The 18203-nt window shown below is 39.6% G+C and overlaps 1 protein-coding gene across 3 annotated transcripts in view; it reads left to right on the forward strand.

Moving 5' to 3' along the window:
- NELL1 (neural EGFL like 1) overlaps positions 1-18203 on the forward strand; it is a 911833-nt gene that overhangs the window by 171342 nt on the left and 722288 nt on the right. For all 3 annotated transcript variants that reach the window (XM_060103268.1, XM_060103269.1, XM_060103270.1), the window contains 4 exons: positions 6495-6567; positions 7228-7310; positions 15865-15999; positions 16910-17012. In XM_060103268.1, coding sequence (XP_059959251.1) covers positions 6495-6567; positions 7228-7310; positions 15865-15999; positions 16910-17012 — 394 coding nt within the window. The remainder of the gene's footprint in view (positions 1-6494; positions 6568-7227; positions 7311-15864; positions 16000-16909; positions 17013-18203) is intronic.

The following is an 18203-nucleotide window of genomic DNA, read 5'->3' on the forward strand; positions in this document are numbered from 1 at the left end:
GTGGTTGCCTACTGCTCAATTTCCCTTTGATGCATTCTAAGATGATTATGCTGTCATTATTCCAGAGGGTAAGCCTAGGTGAATCACAGTGCTTCAGAGGTTTGGATGTTCTGACAGTTTCTAAATAGTTGAGGTCTTGTGGAGAATTCCCATCTCAAAGCCTTTCACAGAGGCCAAGCCTTTCTGTCTCTGTCTCTCTCTATTTTTCTGTCTGGTGAACTTGGGTCTGAAACCTTTCCCTTACCTGGATTTCACTGTCTCCTTAACAGCTGAGCTGTCACTGGGAAGTGAAATTACTTTTTTTTTTTAATGCCACAGCTGTTGTTTTTTTTTTTTTTACCTCAGCTGGTTCCCATAATTCCACAGATGGTAAACATATGTTTATAGGCACATAGAAAAAGAAGTTATATTGGATTCCTCCCATCTCTAATTCTCATTTTTCCTTTCATGCAGAAAGTCAAAGTCACAGAACTGGGGAATCTTATATATTTGTAGATTAATATTTCTGTGCATTAAGGCTTTGGAAACAGCAGGACAGCTAATGATATGCTAATGAACTGACAGTTTTTATTGATCATAATGAAAGTCGACAAGTGTCTTTCTTGGCCTTTATGCAAGCTGGAATATTTTATTAACTGTCTTCAGGGCAGAAATACATAATTGGCTGCATTGTGAAAATCCTCCTTGTAGGTTTCCCAAGTCTTACTTTTTGTAAGCCTGTTGCCAAAGCTTGGGTCCTTGCCAGTTTATAAACAGAACACATCCTCATCCATATATTTACATGCCTTCCAGGAACTCTCCCCACCTCCTTTTCCTTTCCCTTTTAAAGCAATTTGTTTCAGTGTTTTAGCATACAAAAAAATGGAACCATTTTCTTCAATGTAAACAGAGATCTGCAGGGAAATAAGAGCGTTAAAAAAAGAATTAGCATTTGTTCGGCGGCAAAGCTGCTTTCATTTGTATCAGAGAGCTCCGAGTGTTAGTAGGGTTTGCCTAATAGTTATTCCATACATAAGAGGATAATAATGGCAGAATTCTTCTATCTTTTTATTGCATCTTCCTATATTTCTTACTGTGAAATGAGTAAATGTTCTTGGAACAACGGAAATAATGGGCATCAGTGCCTCAGACAAAAAACCCATAATGTTTAACCTGCCTGGTACAAATTTAGTTTTCGGTGCCTGGTGAGCTGGGTGCAGGGGGAAGTAGAAGGTGGTAACAGGTGGATGTCACAAAGAGGAAAAAATATCTGTTTTTCTTCTTTCCATCGTACTGATAGTAAAAGCTTATTAATTCGGGCTCTGCCCCTTAGGGAATTTTTTAGATCCTCAGAGGGGCTGAGATTTAGCATTGCACTAACAACAAGAAAATGGATTGTTTAGCAAATTAATAGTGCAAATAAGATTGCAGGGGAGAATGTTAGGCTACCTAAAAGGACCTCAGTTTTCCAGCATTGAAAAACTTTTAGCAAGCTGTTAGTATCTAATGCAAATAATTCATTATGGATGGTTGAATAGTATCTTTCCATGAAGGCAGTTAAGATAGAACCTCATTTTGATAACAGGACTTCCTTGTAGCACCATTTTGTGCTACAAAGCCCACATAACTGTGAGACTTTCTCAAATGATATATTTTACTTACACTGTGTTGCAGTGGCCCAGCCCTTGTTTGGAGTTAGTAGACCTGTAGTTGATGGCCTAAGATTAAGGTGTCCTTTAGGAAAGCTAATTAAAGTATCAGAGCTTTAGATTTTTCATAGGTCAGATGACCAGGTAATCTGGCCCTAGATCAGTAATTTTTATCGGGCATCTCAAAATCACCTCAGAACCACTGTCAAAATTTCATACATGACTGTGCTCCCTCACCCTCCTCTAAAATTCTGATATGTTCCCCTAGTTTAACAACTAGCATTCTACATGATTTTCACACTCTTAATAGCTGTGAAAATTATAGTTCAATATTGCATCAGGGAGGAAGAAATTTTCCTCTACCCTTCTAGGTTCTTCTGACAAGTCTAAGAATTAAATTGACATGAGACCAATTAGCAGAAACTCAAAACAAATTTTAATAACACGTACACATGGCAGAGACCCAGGAAAACTGAGTAGCTTACCAAAATGGCTGAAACCCTCACCTTAAATACTGTCTTCAGCTAAAGACAACAACAGAGAGTGTGGTGGTAGGTCTTTGGGACTCAAGGGGAGGTAGGCAATTCACATGGAGATGGCAAAGCAAATGTTCAGTAAATAAATGTTTGCTGGGCCATGCAGAGACAATGGGGTGCAGAGTGCACACTGATCTCTAAGTTGCCCCACCACACCTAGTTCATATTCCTTGCAGATATTTCTGATGACAGTTCTATTCTGGGAACAGGCCCTCTATCTAAATTCTTTTAGGCAGTTAGGGAGACAGTCAAAATTTCTTCCTGAGTCTTTTGGGCCTTGATTGTTTTCAGGTCTAAATAATCTGCATGCCAATGAGACATTTTGAGTGGCAAATTTTGCTCTCTTACAATTATATAATTTATAGTTTTTAGGAATTTGATGCAGGTTAGGTATTGATTGTACCTACTTTGTGAAATATACTATGATAGGAATGGCAGGGAAAGCTGAGGTGAAAACCTATGATTTTTGCTTTCATGGTTTTTATAATTTAGTGATTTGGTTAGTTACCATTCAGTTCCAAATCAGTAAGATTTTATTCTGTTCATGTACTGGATGCAGGGGCTACTTTCACCACTCTGAACTTGTAAGGAGTAAACACTCTTGCTCCAGAAAATCCAAGTGATTGACAATGGGGCAGGGTTTTTCAAAGTGGGGCCCCTTGACCTTTCATGGGAATCCTTTGGGACAGCTTTTAAAAATGATGATTCCTGGGCCTACTCCAACCCTCCTGAAACAGAATCTGGGGTTGACCAGGAATCTGAATGTTAAACAAATACTCAAGGTGATTCTTAAGAAACTGGCAGTTTGAGAAATACTGCTGTGGTGAATGGTATGAAGTAAAGCATAGGTCTCAAAAAATGAGATCAAATGAGGTCCACTAGTTATAGGCCCAGACAGAGCTTTTCTTCTTTTTTCAGTTAAGTGTAGATACATTTAAAGTTAAATGAAGCGAAATAATAGAAATTCTATCTTTTTATCCATTATTTCATCTTTTCTGGGGAGAAGTTGCTGTGTTCTAAGGTACATTTTCATCTATAGAAATCCTCACAGATGATTTTTCTGGGAGAAATAAGTCTGATCGAGCCTCTTTGTTGTTTGTTGCTTTATACTTTATAAAACTCTGTTTTCTAAAGAAAACTACAGGCTTAGCAAATGCTTCTTTTATTGACAAATGTCCAGGCACTAAATACAGTTGGCCCTCTATCTGTAGGTTCCTCATCCGCAGAATCAACCAATTTTAGTCTACAGTTGGTTGACTCCATGAATGCTGAACCTGTGTATGCAGAGGACCTACCATACTACGCCATTTTATATAAAATACTTAAGCATCTGCAGATTTTGATATCTGTGGTGGGTGGGTGGTGGAGGGGGGAAGGGAGGGTCCCAGAACCACTCCCTTCCAGCTACTGAGGGATGACTCTAGTTCATATGACAATTCAGTGCAAGACCTTTTGGTTCTTGTCATGGGGAGGTACTGGGATATATACACAGGTATGTATTTATAGGTTCACATACATACACTCACACTTCTTTGGGTTACAGTTGGTATTTGTACAGTACATTGCCACCCTTCATTTAATCCAGCATGGAATTACATCCGTTCAAATAAATTAGCATTCCCATCTTGATTCATTTGGCAAGAACACGTTTTTATGCCAGTATGTGGGCTGACCCTCATGACCTCTTTTTCAGAAGAAATATCAAGTGCCTTGAGTTTTTGTGTTGATAGGGATTGAGAAGCTGTCAGTTCTTATTTCCATTTTTGTTCGAGTCAACATCATTGATCTTCACCTAATGATCTGTGTAACACACACGTGTGTGCCGGAGATTAAAAGTAGAAAGACAGAGGAGGGAGGCAGGTGGAAGAAAGGTGTGGGAGAGGCAATTAGTAATTTATAAAGTGACAAAATCAGTCATTAAGAAAACAAAAGGAATACTGCTATGTATAATATATGTTGCTACAGGATAAGTGGATGGGAAATCCTTTTCAAATGGACTTTTTTTTTTTTTTTTTTTTTTTTTTTTTTGCGCTACGCGGGCCTCTCACTGCTGTGGCCTCTCCCGTTGCGGAGCACAGCCTCCGGACGCGCAGGCTCAGCGGCCATGGCTCACGGGCCCAGCCGCTCCGCGGCATGTGGGATCTTCCCGGACCGGGGCACGAACCCGTGTCCCCTGCATCGGCAGGCGGACTCTCAACCACTGCCCCACCAGGGAAGCCCTCAAATGGACTTTTTCTTTGTTTTGACAAAGATAATACCATGACAAATATACTCCAGGTTTCTGAGGGCCCTTTCCATGGCTGATAAAAATAAGAATGATTTAGGCTCTTCTAACCAGCAGATAATAGATAGACCTCATCCTTTCCTGGTACGTGTGCTTTTGCCACTTTGGCATCAGGGAGGGTGAGCAACTGTCCTGGTTTGCCTGGGAATCTCTCAGTTTTAGCACTGAAATCTCTAAATCCCAGGCAAACCTGAATAGTTGGTCACTATAACTTCATCCATATTCAGCCTCATTAGACAGGTATTTCCTGATGTGTATTTAGTTCTCTCTGATGGGCTGTTCTTTGAGGGAAATCTATTGCTTTGTCTGCTCTGGACTGATTTTTTCTTTTATCTTGAAAGTTAGCAAAAGCACAGAGATCTGGGGCTTCCCTGGTGGCGCAGTGGTTGAGAGTCCGCCTGCCGATGCAGGGGACACGGGTTCGTGCCCCGGTCCGGGAAGATCCCACATGCCGCGGAGCGGCTGGGCCCGTGAGCCATGGCCGCTGAGCCTGCGCATCCGGAGCCTGTGCTCCTCAACGGGAGAGGCCACGGCAGTGAGAGGCCCGCGTAACGCAAAAAAAAAAAAAAAAAAGAAAAAAAAAAAGCACAGAGATCTAAATTGTGACACTTTCAGTTGGGACGCCTGTTTCATTGACCCAGCACTTGAGTGCTAGAAGGTTCTGTAGCTTTTGCATACAGCACTTCTTTTTCCAAATGAAGCAACTGAAGCTCAGAGAGGGTGGTTGACTTACTAAGTCCACCCAGTTAGCTACAAATGGATCCAGACCTTAAACCTTGGGCCCCTGACTGCCAATCCCATGCTTTTCTCAAATTCTTCACGTGTGCTTGAAAGGCACCCTGGCCACTCAAAGGAGTTAATTTGCTTTGAAAAACTGAGCAACTTTGTGCCAGGAAGAAGCTGATTGACTTAGACTGTGCTCCATTAATTGCTCCCTGTAATTCCCCGGCAAGAGTTGACAAATTCATTTTGAGGAGCTATGGCAGGCACCCCCTTCCCATGGTGAGGCTGTCTCTTCTCGTAATCACGGACACCACATCATCCTCGAAGAGGAAGAGGTTAATCAAAGTATCTAATTCGGAGGAAGAGGCCTTGTGACCCTGTTATTTCTATTAATATTTCCAATTAACATTTTATCTTGGAATAATAAGCAGAAACATCATTTGCTGGCTACCTTCTGCTGTTTAGAAGGTGAGCACATAAATGTTAAATGTTGCTCCCTCTGAAAGACTCACCACACTATCATAAGCCTATATTTTATTTATAGATTAAGCTCAATATTCTGAACCAGCTTCTACATGTTCCATCTGTTCTGTAATATCTCTTCCATCAAATCAGGAAAAAAAAATACCCTAAAAACGGAATCTTGAAATTCAATGTGAAAAATCCAGAAGCCAAGTCAATATTTTCATTGAGAGATGGCAGCCCCGAACACTTTCTTAAATTAGGGCTGTTCTTCCAGACTAAATTGCAGAATTAAAAGACCACCTTTTATCCACAGTGAGATGTTGAGCAAATCTTAAGACTCACCAGCAAAGACTCATGTTACTCAATTAGCTGAGAGCACGGTTCTTAAGGAGTTTTCCCCATGTCTAATTTTATTTCCTAGACTAAATGAATCAATAGAGCATTTTAGTCTAATATGTTCCTATTGTCGCTTTTTCCCCACTTAAAAAAATCCTGTAAATCAGCAATATTTAATGTTCCAAGATGACTAGGGCATTGAGGAAAATTTTTATTGCATCAATGTCTTTATAGTTGGGACAGTTTAAGAACGTTGACTGCTGGATCCTTAGTTCTATGATATCATTAGCATAAACCAGTAGTAAGTAATTGTAGCTTTCTCAAGATGAATGGATATTTCGAGATTTTTTAGAAGAGGATGGTTTGGAGTAGGTCAGTGTGGACTAAGGCCAACTCACTCTGAATACGGTTATCAGTCTTGCTTAAAAAAAAAAAAAAACTTCCCTGCAGAGAGCATGTGACAGGGGCCATTTGAACTGGTAACTGTAATACTGATTGCCACCTCTCTCTTCTGTTATCAAGGGGATTATCCAAGATGGGAAAATCATCTTTACGCCGAATGGATACATAACACAGTGTCCGAACCTGAATCGAAGTAAGTAGCAACTTAAAGCGTTTCTGAATTATTAATATTATATAGCTTGTTGATAATATCAGAGAAGCACTTCAGGAAGGATACAAACAAACTATTTACACTGGTGACTTATGAGGTGGTGGGGTTAGTGAGAGATTTTATGTATACTAAAATACTTCTGTGTCTTTGGATTTTTAAAAAGCTTATGTATTATTTGTAGAATTAACATTTGAAGGTAAGAAGAGATTATATGAGCAGTTTGGGGTCTGTAGGTTAATATAAAAAGTTATGTTTCATATAATTATATAAATATACGTATATAAACTATTTTTTAAACTTCTTGACTTGGATATATATGAGTGTACTTTTTTGCTGCTTCTGTGATAATTCACAATTCTTTAGTCCCAATAAAAATGAGAGTTTAGTTTAAATTTAAAAATGTTTTCAAGGTAAAAACATACTGTCCTTTTCAGTTAGTCCTTGTTCCTTTCTTTTTGCTTATTAATAAAAGGAAAAGATCTAGATCTGAAATCCTCTGTGAATTCACTCCAATTTTGAAGTCACACTTTACCAGAAAAGTGAAAACACTTTTATATAGCTAAACAACTACTGTTTAAAAAAAATATATATTTTTTTCTGTTAGCACAGTAGCAACATTTATTTTATATTTTCTTTATTGAGCTTGTCCAACTTGCAGTGACTTCTTAAGCCTGGTGCAAGGAATAATGGATTTACAAGAGCTTTTGGCCAAGATGACGGCAAAAGTAGGTATCGAAATTTCACTTGTGATGTTTCATTTCTTTGTCCATCCTATCTGGAATTTAGAGTGATATGCTATAATGGAAACATTTTTAGTTTTGGCATCTGCAATATGTTACTATAAAAATGGTTTATTCTTTCTTGAAATAGGACAACCTATAGTAAACATAACCATTTACGCCTTTGATACTATTAGACTGTATCAAAATACTTACTTGAAAAATGTTTGGAAGAAAGGCAATATGTATCACTGTATATTCCCTGGGAGTGGAAAAGGAATTTGCCCATTGGCTACTAAACCAGTAACACTGAGAGATGATATATGGTCAGAGTCACTGCTGCTTATAAGGTAATGCATTTTGGATGCAAGAATCATTGCCAGTAATCGGAAAGGGCAGGATAGCTATTGTTAGGAACAGATTATTGTCACAGGAAGGCCTTATATCACATTTCTAATATATGATGCATTTCAAAACTGGTCCTGAGTTAAATAGTGAAGGAGGCAAAGTTTGCCTTTCAACACCTTCAGTTTTATAATTCTGCATCTTTCCCTCCTCCCCATCATTCACTTAACAAGAATCTTTTGAGGATCTGCTATTTGCCAGGCACTGTGTTAGGCACATAGGAGGCAGTGATGAAGAGGATGTGATTTCTACCCCAGAGACGTTCGTATTGAGTGGCAGAGCCGGGAATGTAAACGGGGCTTCGATAATATATACTCATAAAGTTTAGATAATGAAAAGCCCTGAGCCTTGTGAGGAAAGGCACTGAATAAATAGAAAACGTGGCCGATGCTGTTGTTATGATACCGATCAGTCGTGGACATGAGTTCCAGCCTAGGTAGGGCAAAGGAGAATTTGGTTGGCCCTAAGGGACATTATGCTCTGCAAAAGGGAGAATTTTAATAACAGTGAAAATGATACCTAATCTTATTCTACCTGTGGCTGTGACTGCTCCTGCCATCAGCCGTATCACGTGGAAAAAATCAGTGGGTAGGTCAGTGTTCAGGATGTAGGGCTGTATTTTGGACTCAAAGACTCTGCTGTTGAAGATAATGTTTCTGCTTCAAACTAGGTCTTTGGCCAAGTCTCCTTTTGTCTGCAAAGGAGAGAGAGCACTTTTGTAAAGAGAGAAACTAAAAGTGAGATTCGAGAGATTCTTTTCACTTCGGAGTACAGTGGAAATGTGAAACGTAGGCAATAATTTGCTTTCCCAGCTTGTGGCATATAGAAGCTTTTGTGTCATAGTGTCTGACGCAGCTTGATCTCAATACTGTTAATTATATTTTAGCTCGCTACCAAATTTTTGGAACAAGAAACATGCCACTCAGCCTCAGGTGACTGTGGTTCTCCATCTCCTGGTGATGAGAGTACCCTTTTTCATTCTCATTCTTTCCTGTTGCAGGAATGTCATTTTTCTCTTTTTAGCTGTACATTATTATCTAGCAGCCACATTGAGCTCTGTCCACAAAACATTATTATGTAAAATGGCCATTTGTGAGACAGAAGATATTTAATTGTGAGCAGAAAATGGTTTAATCCACCTTCTAAACACCCCCAGCACTTTGGAAGATTTATAAGTCTATTTCTTTCAAACTGTGAATAGAATTATAATTAGAAAACTGAATACTTCCATCTTCACTGCAAAATTTGGAATCTGTGATAATCTAGAATAAGAGTTGGCAAACTTTTCTTGTAAGGAGCCAGCTAGTAAATTTTAGTCTTTATAGATCAAGAAGCAAAATTGAGAACATGATGTATATACTTATTTCACTTCAATATAATCAATCAATATAACATGAAAGGGGGCTTCCCTGGTGGCTCAGTGGTTAAGAATCTGCCTGCCAATGCAGGGGACACGGGTTTGAGCCCTAGTCAGGGAAGATCCCACATGCCGCGGAGCAACTAAGCCCGTGCACCACAACTACTGAAGCCTGTGCACCACAACTGCTGAAGCCTGCGCGCCTAGAGCCCATGCTCCACAACAAGAAAAGCCACCGAGTGAGAAACCCGCACACCTCACCTCAGTGAAGACCCAATGCAGCCAAAAAAATAATGATAATAATAAAATAAATAAATTTATAAAAGAAAAAAATATAACATGAAAGGATGCTCAGCATTGCTAATCTTCAGGGAAATGCAAATCAGAACCACAATGATACATTACCTCACACCTGTCAGAATGGCTATCATTAAAAAGAACACAAGCAACAGATGCTGGCAAGGATGTGGAGGAAATGGAACCTTTGTACACTGTTGGTGGGAATGTAAATTTGTATAGCCACTGTAGAAAATTGTATGGAGGTTTCTCAAAAAAACTAAACTAGAACTACCATATGACCCAGCAATTCCATTCCTGGGTATATATCCAAAGAAAACAAAAATGCTAATTCAAAAAGATACATGCACCCCAATGTTCATAGCAGCATTATATACAATTGCTAAGCTATGAGAGCAGCCTAAGTGTACATCAACAGATGAATGGATAAAGAAGATGTGGCACACACACACACACACACACACACAGGAATACTACTCAGCCATAAAAAGAATGAAATTGTGCCATTCACAGCAACATCAATGGACTTGGAGGGCATTATCCTAAGTGAAATAAATCAGACAGGGAAAAACAAATGCTGTATATCACTTATATGCAGAATCTAAAAAAATCTAAAAAATACAACAAACTAGTGAATATTTCAAAAAAGCAGCAGACTCACAGATATAGAGAACAAAATCGTGGTTACTAGTGGGGAGAGGGAAATGGGGGAGGAGTGATATAGGAGTGGTAGATTAAGAGGTACAAACTATTATATAATAAGCTACCAAGACGTATTGTACAACACAGGGAATCTAGCCAATATTTTATAATAACTATAAATGGAGTATAACCTTTAAAAATTGTGAATCACTATATTGTACACAGGTAACTTATATAATATATTGTACATCAACTACACTTTGATAAAAAAATAAAATGTAACTATTGAAAAATGTAAAAGTTATTCTTAGCTCACAAGCCATACAAAAATAAGTGCTGGGCCAGATTTGGTCCATGGACCTTAGTTTGTCAACCCCTGATCTGGAATATACTGGAAAGATATTCATATTAGGTAATATTTATTGAGCATTTACTATGTGTTAGTTACAATGCTTAAACTTTTTTTTTTTTTTTTTGCTGTACGCGGGCCTCTCACTGCTGTGGCCTCTCCCGTTGCGGAGCACAGGCTCCGGACGCACAGGCTCCGCGGCCATGGCTCGCGGGCCCAGCCGCTCCGCGGCATGTGGGATCTTCCGGGATCGGGGCACGAACCCGTGTCCCCTGCATCGGCAGGCGGACTCTCAACCACTGCGCCACCAGGGAAGCCCTGCTTAAACTTTTTATATTCACTCTTTCTATAATCCTTCCAGCAATCCTCTGAGCTAGGTTTAATAGCCCACTGTCCAGATGAGAAGACTGAGTCTCAAGAAAGTTATGTAGCTTTTCCCAAGAAAAGTGGATGGTAAAGCCAAGGCTCACACTTAGATTCTGTAAGTTGGATCATAACCGAGGAAGTTTATGGTTGGAGGAGAGAAGATTAGAAAGAGAACCAAAAGATAAAAAGAAGGAATGACTGATGGAGAGAGGGAGGTGGAAGCTACCAGTAGGAGGATGGCGATACCAGTGAGAAGAAGAATGAGCACATAAGATGAGAGGAAAAGAGAAGTGTGTGCTCAGATGGTACCTGTTGGGAGTGAAACATGAGCATAGAGCTTGTGGCAGCTTTTGAAAGAGGAATGTCAGGGCAAGGACAAGTCCTCTTAACTCACCCATCTGGTTACAGCCACTTGTTTTCCTTAGATAGATGTGGGAATTTTCTGAGTCCTGGGTTTACATTATGTGTCCTCCTGCCAGGACCACACAGGGGTCACTGCTATTGCATTATCTCCTTAAGGGTTTTCAGATCATAGGGACTGCTCAGAATCAGACTGCTAACCTAGGATCAGCCAGGTGAATTCTCAGCAAAGAATTCTTTAAGACTTCTGAAGGAAGATATTTCCCTCTAGCCAGTGCCATGGTCTGAGTAGGAAGGTCTTCCTTCTGTGCCTGGTGCAAGCCTTGTTCCCTTTTTGTTTACTCTTAAGCTGAGGGTACAGCCCTTTGGGGCTGTACCTTGATGTAGAAGTTTCCTTTAAGACATCCCATCTGGGGCAGACCCTGTTCTCTATTTCATCTCCCTGGCCCCCTGTGCAAGGTGGGAGCTTGAGGGCTCCATGTTTTGGCTAAGGTCATGGAGGTTGGCTTTGGTGCTCACTCGCCTCCCTGATCCCTGGCTGTCAGTTTGTTTTGGCCACTGTGGCTTTATTCCTTTTCTATCAGCTCCTGTGACGATTTTTAAAAGTTATGATTTGTGTATATTATCCAGCATTTTAGTTGGTTCAATTGGTGTCATCTTTTAGGGTACCTATTCTGCCATCTTGGTGGAAGCAGAGTGTAATACATCTCTTGGCAGAGTGAAGGAGATGTAGTCTGGAGTGATAAGACAAAGTGGAACTCAAGTAGGGTTCCTGGGTGCAAAGGGAATTCTATGGCACCAAATCGACGTGGATTTGGGCTTTGCCTTTAGTTAAATAAGCCTATCATGGCAAGATTTAGCTGATGGGTTTGGAGGTTTGGTTTGAGTTGCCCAGCAGCTGTGATTAAAATAGGCATTAATCATGTAGATCATGGTGGAGATAGAAATGGGCTTTGGAGTCAGATTCATCTGATGTTGAATCTCATTTTTATCACTTCCTTGGATGTTTGCAGCCTGGAATGAGTCACTGGTCTCATTTATAGCTGCAGTTTCCATGTATGTAAAATGGTGACAATTATTCTTTGTTTCATAAAGATTGCATGAAAGTTGCTGTCAGAGCCCTGGTCTAGAGCCAGGAGGTTTTGGAAAGCAGCAGAAAGTCCTCACACTTGGGTCACAGTGGAAGCCATGGAATCCTACCGGAGAGCGAGCCCAGTGCACAAGCTGGACAGGAGTTGGTAGCCAAAGTCACATCAAACCAAACAGACACAGACACCAGATCAGCTCAGGGTTGTGCCTAGGAGGGCTTGCTGTTCCTTTTCTCCTTTCAAAGTATAGTGTGATTGAAAATGACTGTGCCCTTGCTTGATATAGGAAAGATCAGGGAAGCAGCTTGCATGTAGCTTCAGGTGACAGAGGTCAGGGTACAGAAGAGCCCTCTTGAAGAATCCCAACATTGTGGCAAAACCATACTTTTTCAAGGGGGAGAAGGTGCAGGGAAGCGGTCCCCTGATACTTCCCCTAAGTGATCGACAAGAGACCACCAATCCCCTGGCTTATTCTGGAAATTCTTCCAGGTAGTCTCTACACTGTGGGAACCACAAACGTGCTGAGCCAGGTACACAGCTATAGGATCAGGCTGTGTCCTGCTCTTGCATTCCACCTGTGTGGTAATCACATTCTTCCTTCAAGCTTAGGAAGAAGAGATGCTGAAGATGGGGAATTTCTTGATTACTTCTGTTTAAATCTTTGACAAATCTATTTATGTAAATCAAGCAGCACTTGGAGTGGCATTTCAGCTTGTAACATTTACTTTTGAGACTTCCATTGTTTCAAGGAGCTCAATAGTGATTTTTCAATTAAGCTTAAAGGTTTAACACAATAGATTTCTTTTTCCCTTTCATATAGAAATGCCAAATAAATAATATTTCAAAGGAAAAAAAGAAATCTACTGCATGACTAATGTACTTAGATTCACTCATTGACCTCTTACTGTGAAAAAGGCCTCTGCTGTCTGTCTTTGATGTGTAGAGTTAAGAATAAATGATTCGGTTCATGATTGCTTAGGTAAATGCGCAAACAAAGGTAAAACAGAAAAGAGATGTAGATTTGATACCATATCTATTTTGGATCTGCAGGCATTCTTAGAGAAAATGGCAGGTAGTGTAGAAATAGCTTTTGAAAATGAATTTGTATAAATTCAGCATGCTAATGACAGTGACAGAAAATGTAATTCATTTTTAAATTCAGAGTTGTTTTTCTCCTTTATTGTTGCTTCAGGATTTAGCAGGGGAAAAGGAAGGCAAGATTACATATTAAGTGCCTTTGAAAAATTAGCTTTTTGCCTTAATATTCCTTTGTCTTGGTGTCTGTCTGATGCATTCTTATCATCACAGAGATTAGGGTTTTTCACTGTTGTCAGAACAGGCTAAACATATTAAAAATTTTAAAAACAGTACTCAGAATGGAAGCAAAATCAGTCTTGAGAATAGCTTCCGTTGTATTAAAATTGAGGCTTTTCCTTGGAATTGAGTTTTGTAGGTGAGCATAGCTCAGTTTTGTTGGGCAGTACTGGAAATTGACAATATTGCCTTAGGCAAGCTCCTGGATTTTCAGGAAACTTGGATAGATACAGAATAGCCTTTTGAACTAGTCCTTAAGAAGTCCCCTTCTTGGAGTGATACAGACACTAGGGTTCCTCCAGACTTTCAGAGTAAGACAGGCACTTTCCTCTCACAAACAGATTCCTCATTCTGAGCCACTTTTAGGAAAGATTCCCTTCTAGTTCAACTCTTTCTTGTTCATTCCACCATCATATGTCTATCAGTACCTTATGTGGGAACTACTGAGGCTATAGAAATGAAGTAAAGATAATATGTGATGAGTTATCACTTCCTTTTTATGATCTCTTACCAATACGTGGTTTTGGTACTTGGTGTCACCAAACTCTTGGAAGTATATGTTATCTGCATTTCCTAAAGAATTCCCAGAGAACGTAATTACCGTCAATTCTGGATGCTCTATGATTAAGCTGGAGATTTAAATGTAACTTGAATTTTTGGAAGACCATGTATAGTAGAGAGTCATAGGAAGTGAATTTTCAGGCACGGTCGACTCAGTTTTTTCAGGGTTGATTATAGTGCATGTGGTTTGTTTAGGATTCTATTTGTTCTTTTCCCTTCCTCTTGGTACTACCCATGGTAGGCAGACGAGGAACAAATTTTCTTGAGAAATTCCAAAAGTTTAGAGCAAGAGATGGAATAAAGGACAAAAACCAAGGTTGAATTACATGTGGATTCCATTTCCAAAGAGTAGCACTGTTATGAGTAATTGAGAGGAGCATGTATGGACTGGAACCATAGAAAATGTAGAAAGATGGTAGAAGTCATCATTAGCCAGGTTCAACCATTATAACTAAAATATTGCCTTGAAATAGTCTTAGCTGGGATCAAAAATTGATTCGATCTCCTGTATGGGGAAAATACTCAAGACGGGGATATATAAGTATGATTGAGAAGGAAAAGAAACTGTATGATGAATTTTTAGAAAGTGGTATTTGTTCTTCTATCATGACCTTCTCTATGTAAGGAGAAAGGAAGAAGGGTGAGATTGCTACCAGGCTGAGTTACTCCTTGGTATGGAGGTGATGACAGAGAGATCATACCACATTTCAAGTTTTTTGTACCATAGTTTTGAAGGCAACCTGGAGTCGCCTACATGGAAAATGGTCAAGAGAGGGTTGGAACCATATCACGAGGAGCTATTAGGGGAAGCTGGTGGGGCTGACTGTGGTCAGGGGCAGGCATGAGGACAGGATAACCTCAAATGTTTGTAGAGCGGTTAGACTTGCTCGGGATGGGCCACAAGGCAAAACTAGGTCTAATAGGAAAAAGGGAGAGAAATTGCACAGCTCAAGCTAAGAAAGACCTTTCAAATATCAAGAGCTATACAAGAAAATTAGCTTTCCTTGGAAGGTAATGAGTGTCCCATCACAGTTACATGTGCAAACAGAGGCTGGATGACCACTTGAAGGGGTTACTTGTCATGTCATTTAAACTTTATAAACTCTTTCAAATAGGAGATTCTAAGATTCCATGTTTAATGGTAGCAGTTGGGTGACCTAAAAAAAGGAAAAAGGTTTTCTTTTTTTTTTTTTTTTTTTTTTAAAAAAACAAAGTCCTAATCTTACCTGGGGGTTTGGTTGCCTCTCTTGAACTTGTCTGAACACCAAAGTGGATTCTGGGGCATTCTATTTGGAGGATCCTGAGCTGGGGAGAAATAAGATCTGCCTATGACTTCCCAGAATTTTTCATAAAAGAGGAAGCAGTGACTTCCCGCTTGTAAACCATGACACTCTGGTTAGTGTGTGAAGAAGAGGGACAGGATGGCGGGAGATAAATGTAAGGGCTTCAGAGTTGCTGATTAGATCTCCTGTAAACATTGTAACGAGTCCTTGAGAACACATTCATTACAAGTGTTTCTGTGTGGGTTTGAGCTGAAAGCACACGAGTTGATGAACACCCATGAGGTCCCTGAGATACAGTTTAATGTCTCATTTGGTGCTCATTAGACCATGGGAGCCAATATGTCTTCAATTTAGAATGCTTCTACCTTGTGTGAAATTAAAAAAAAAAATCTTCAAAACACAGATCTGGCTAAGAATCATTGAACTGCTTTGAGCATTTTTTTCTTCTGCTTGTATTTATTTTTTCTTGTTTCGATTAGCTTTGTTAGGACAATGCAGTTGAATTACAGAAATTACACGTAGTAACTCTTGTTTGCAGCTGAACTACGCAGAGACAAGACTTAGTCAATTGGAAAACTGTCATTGTGAGAAGACCTGTCAAGTGAGTGGACTGCTCTATAGAGACCAAGACTCCTGGGTTGATGGTGATCACTGCAGGAACTGCACATGCAAAGTAAGCCTCTTTGTACATAAATGGACAGTTTTAAGAGGGCAGTTGTACTAATTATTGTGTAACCTGTTTCTTTATAATGCTAACTCTAAGAAGTACTGCCTTTTTACTAAGTGCCTATTTAGTTATTGGAGCAATTGTGAAGGGAAGCTGGAAAAGTGTCATTACAAATACAAATACTTATCAAGAGAAAACAGATTTTAATTTCCAACACACTCTAATATGATATAACATGATTAAGAAGCTTACTGTTTAGAGATTAGAGTATCAGAGGGAAGAAGGGATTCCTTTGGTTTTCAAACCACCTAATGGTTCATTCACAACTTTTCTCTGCTATAATACATTTTAAAAAGGTGGTTTAATTAGTTTCTAGGTGTTTTCATTGTATTTGACAAGGTATCCATTTTCTGTTTTGGAGAATTTCAGGACCCCCTGACTTTCAGGTTATCCATTATTTGTATGTACTATTTGATCTGTTTCAGAGAATTACAAGAGGCCCCCCCAAATTAATATGGAAACCCTGTTCAGTTGAAATCATTTGATAACTATCTGAAGAATGCCATTGTTTGTCTGCAAAAATACAAAATGATTGTTAGTGCTTCAACAGTGGTTGACAGGGTCTGCAAAAGGTGTTATTTATGTTGTTGTAAAAATAGGCTTTTCTGTTTTCTGCCTAATCTACTTAGTCCACATGGGCAGGTGGAATAAAGCCAGTGATGTATATCAGAAAAGTAACTGAGGTGGCATGGGTTCATTTGGGCTGGAGAAAATTCTTTATTTGTGGTCCTGGAGTGGACTGGGAGTTTCTCACACTGCTTCTGTTTCACTGGTGAGGCTTCTGGGATGAGATGTGAGCTTTTTGCTGCTGAGGTCACTTCTGCTGAGATTCCTTTCCCTGTCGTTCCTTCCTCAGAGTGGCGCTGTGGAATGTCGAAGGATGTCCTGTCCCCACCTCAGCTGCTCTCCAGACTCCCTCCCCGTGCACATTGCAGGCCAGTGCTGTAAGGTCTGCCGACGTGAGTACTAACTGAGGGTCAGGGTGGCCCACTGCTTCGAGATTGATTTATTCCCCTATTTTTCAGGCCCCAATTGATTAACGTTGATGAAAGGAAGTCCTAGCAGTTGATATACTAATAAATGTATGATAAGAGTGGCTATATTTTAATCACTTGTGATGTGCAGACACTTTACATAGGCTATTTTTTTTAAATCCTCACATCAACCTTAATTATTATTCTTTACATTCTTATGTAGAGGGAACTGGTGTTCACAAGTATTAAGTCACTTGTCCGTGGTCAAACAACTGGTAGTGTGTGGAGTTGCTCTGTAGTCAGGACTCCAAGGCTCCATGTGCTTTGGTCCCCTCATTTTGATTGATCAAGGGCCACACTTTGTGTTTAGGCTATCTGAGGTCTTGGCCAGGTTTTCTGTTATTAAAGGGCCTTTGTTAGGAATTTCTGGATTGAACTTCACTTAAAATATTGGAGCAATTTCCTTCAGAGTTGGCTGGTCCAAATTATATAATGATTTAAAAATCCTTTTCCCTCTGTATTACAAAGGACACTCTTTCAAATGAAATGGTGAAATGAACACTGAGACAACCAGGAAGAGTAAAAGCTGTCATTTAGAATGATTGGTGTGTGCCAGTTACTATTTTAGGTCATTTCATTCTATTAGCTTATTGAAACCTCACTGCAATCTTTTAGGTGGGGATTATTTTTATCCCTGTTTTATAGGAAGCTTGGGGAAGATAATTTACCAAGTTTGCAAGGCTGGTGAGTGACAGAGGTGAGATATAAAATGAATTCTGTCTGACTACAAAGCCCATAGTCTTTTCATCAAACCAAATGCTCTTCTTTGAAAAAGGACACTTTAGGTTAGAAATGTGCCATCCGATGGATAATTTTCAAGACCATTTCTCTACGAAAAAAAAACACCATCATCACTAGATCTTCAAAACACAGTGGTCTAGTTTTTTGTCAAGAGTAGCATGTCACCTAATATGACAGTGGAAGTGGGGATAGCTGGTCTGTTTGTACAAGCCCAATCTTTTTTTATACTCTTTCAAAAGGAACTTTGGAAAATGTCTTCTATTTATGGTTGGCACAGTATACCCATTACTCTGGAGGGCTTACGCAGAGTTGATCTAAAAGAAACTTTCTTATTTCTATTCTAAGTGCTTTTGGAAGTCATGTCTGGCAATACAG

The sequence above is a fragment of the Mesoplodon densirostris genome, chromosome 7, assembly GCF_025265405.1.
Source record: "Mesoplodon densirostris isolate mMesDen1 chromosome 7, mMesDen1 primary haplotype, whole genome shotgun sequence".
Classification (NCBI taxonomy): Eukaryota; Metazoa; Chordata; class Mammalia; order Artiodactyla; family Ziphiidae; genus Mesoplodon; species Mesoplodon densirostris.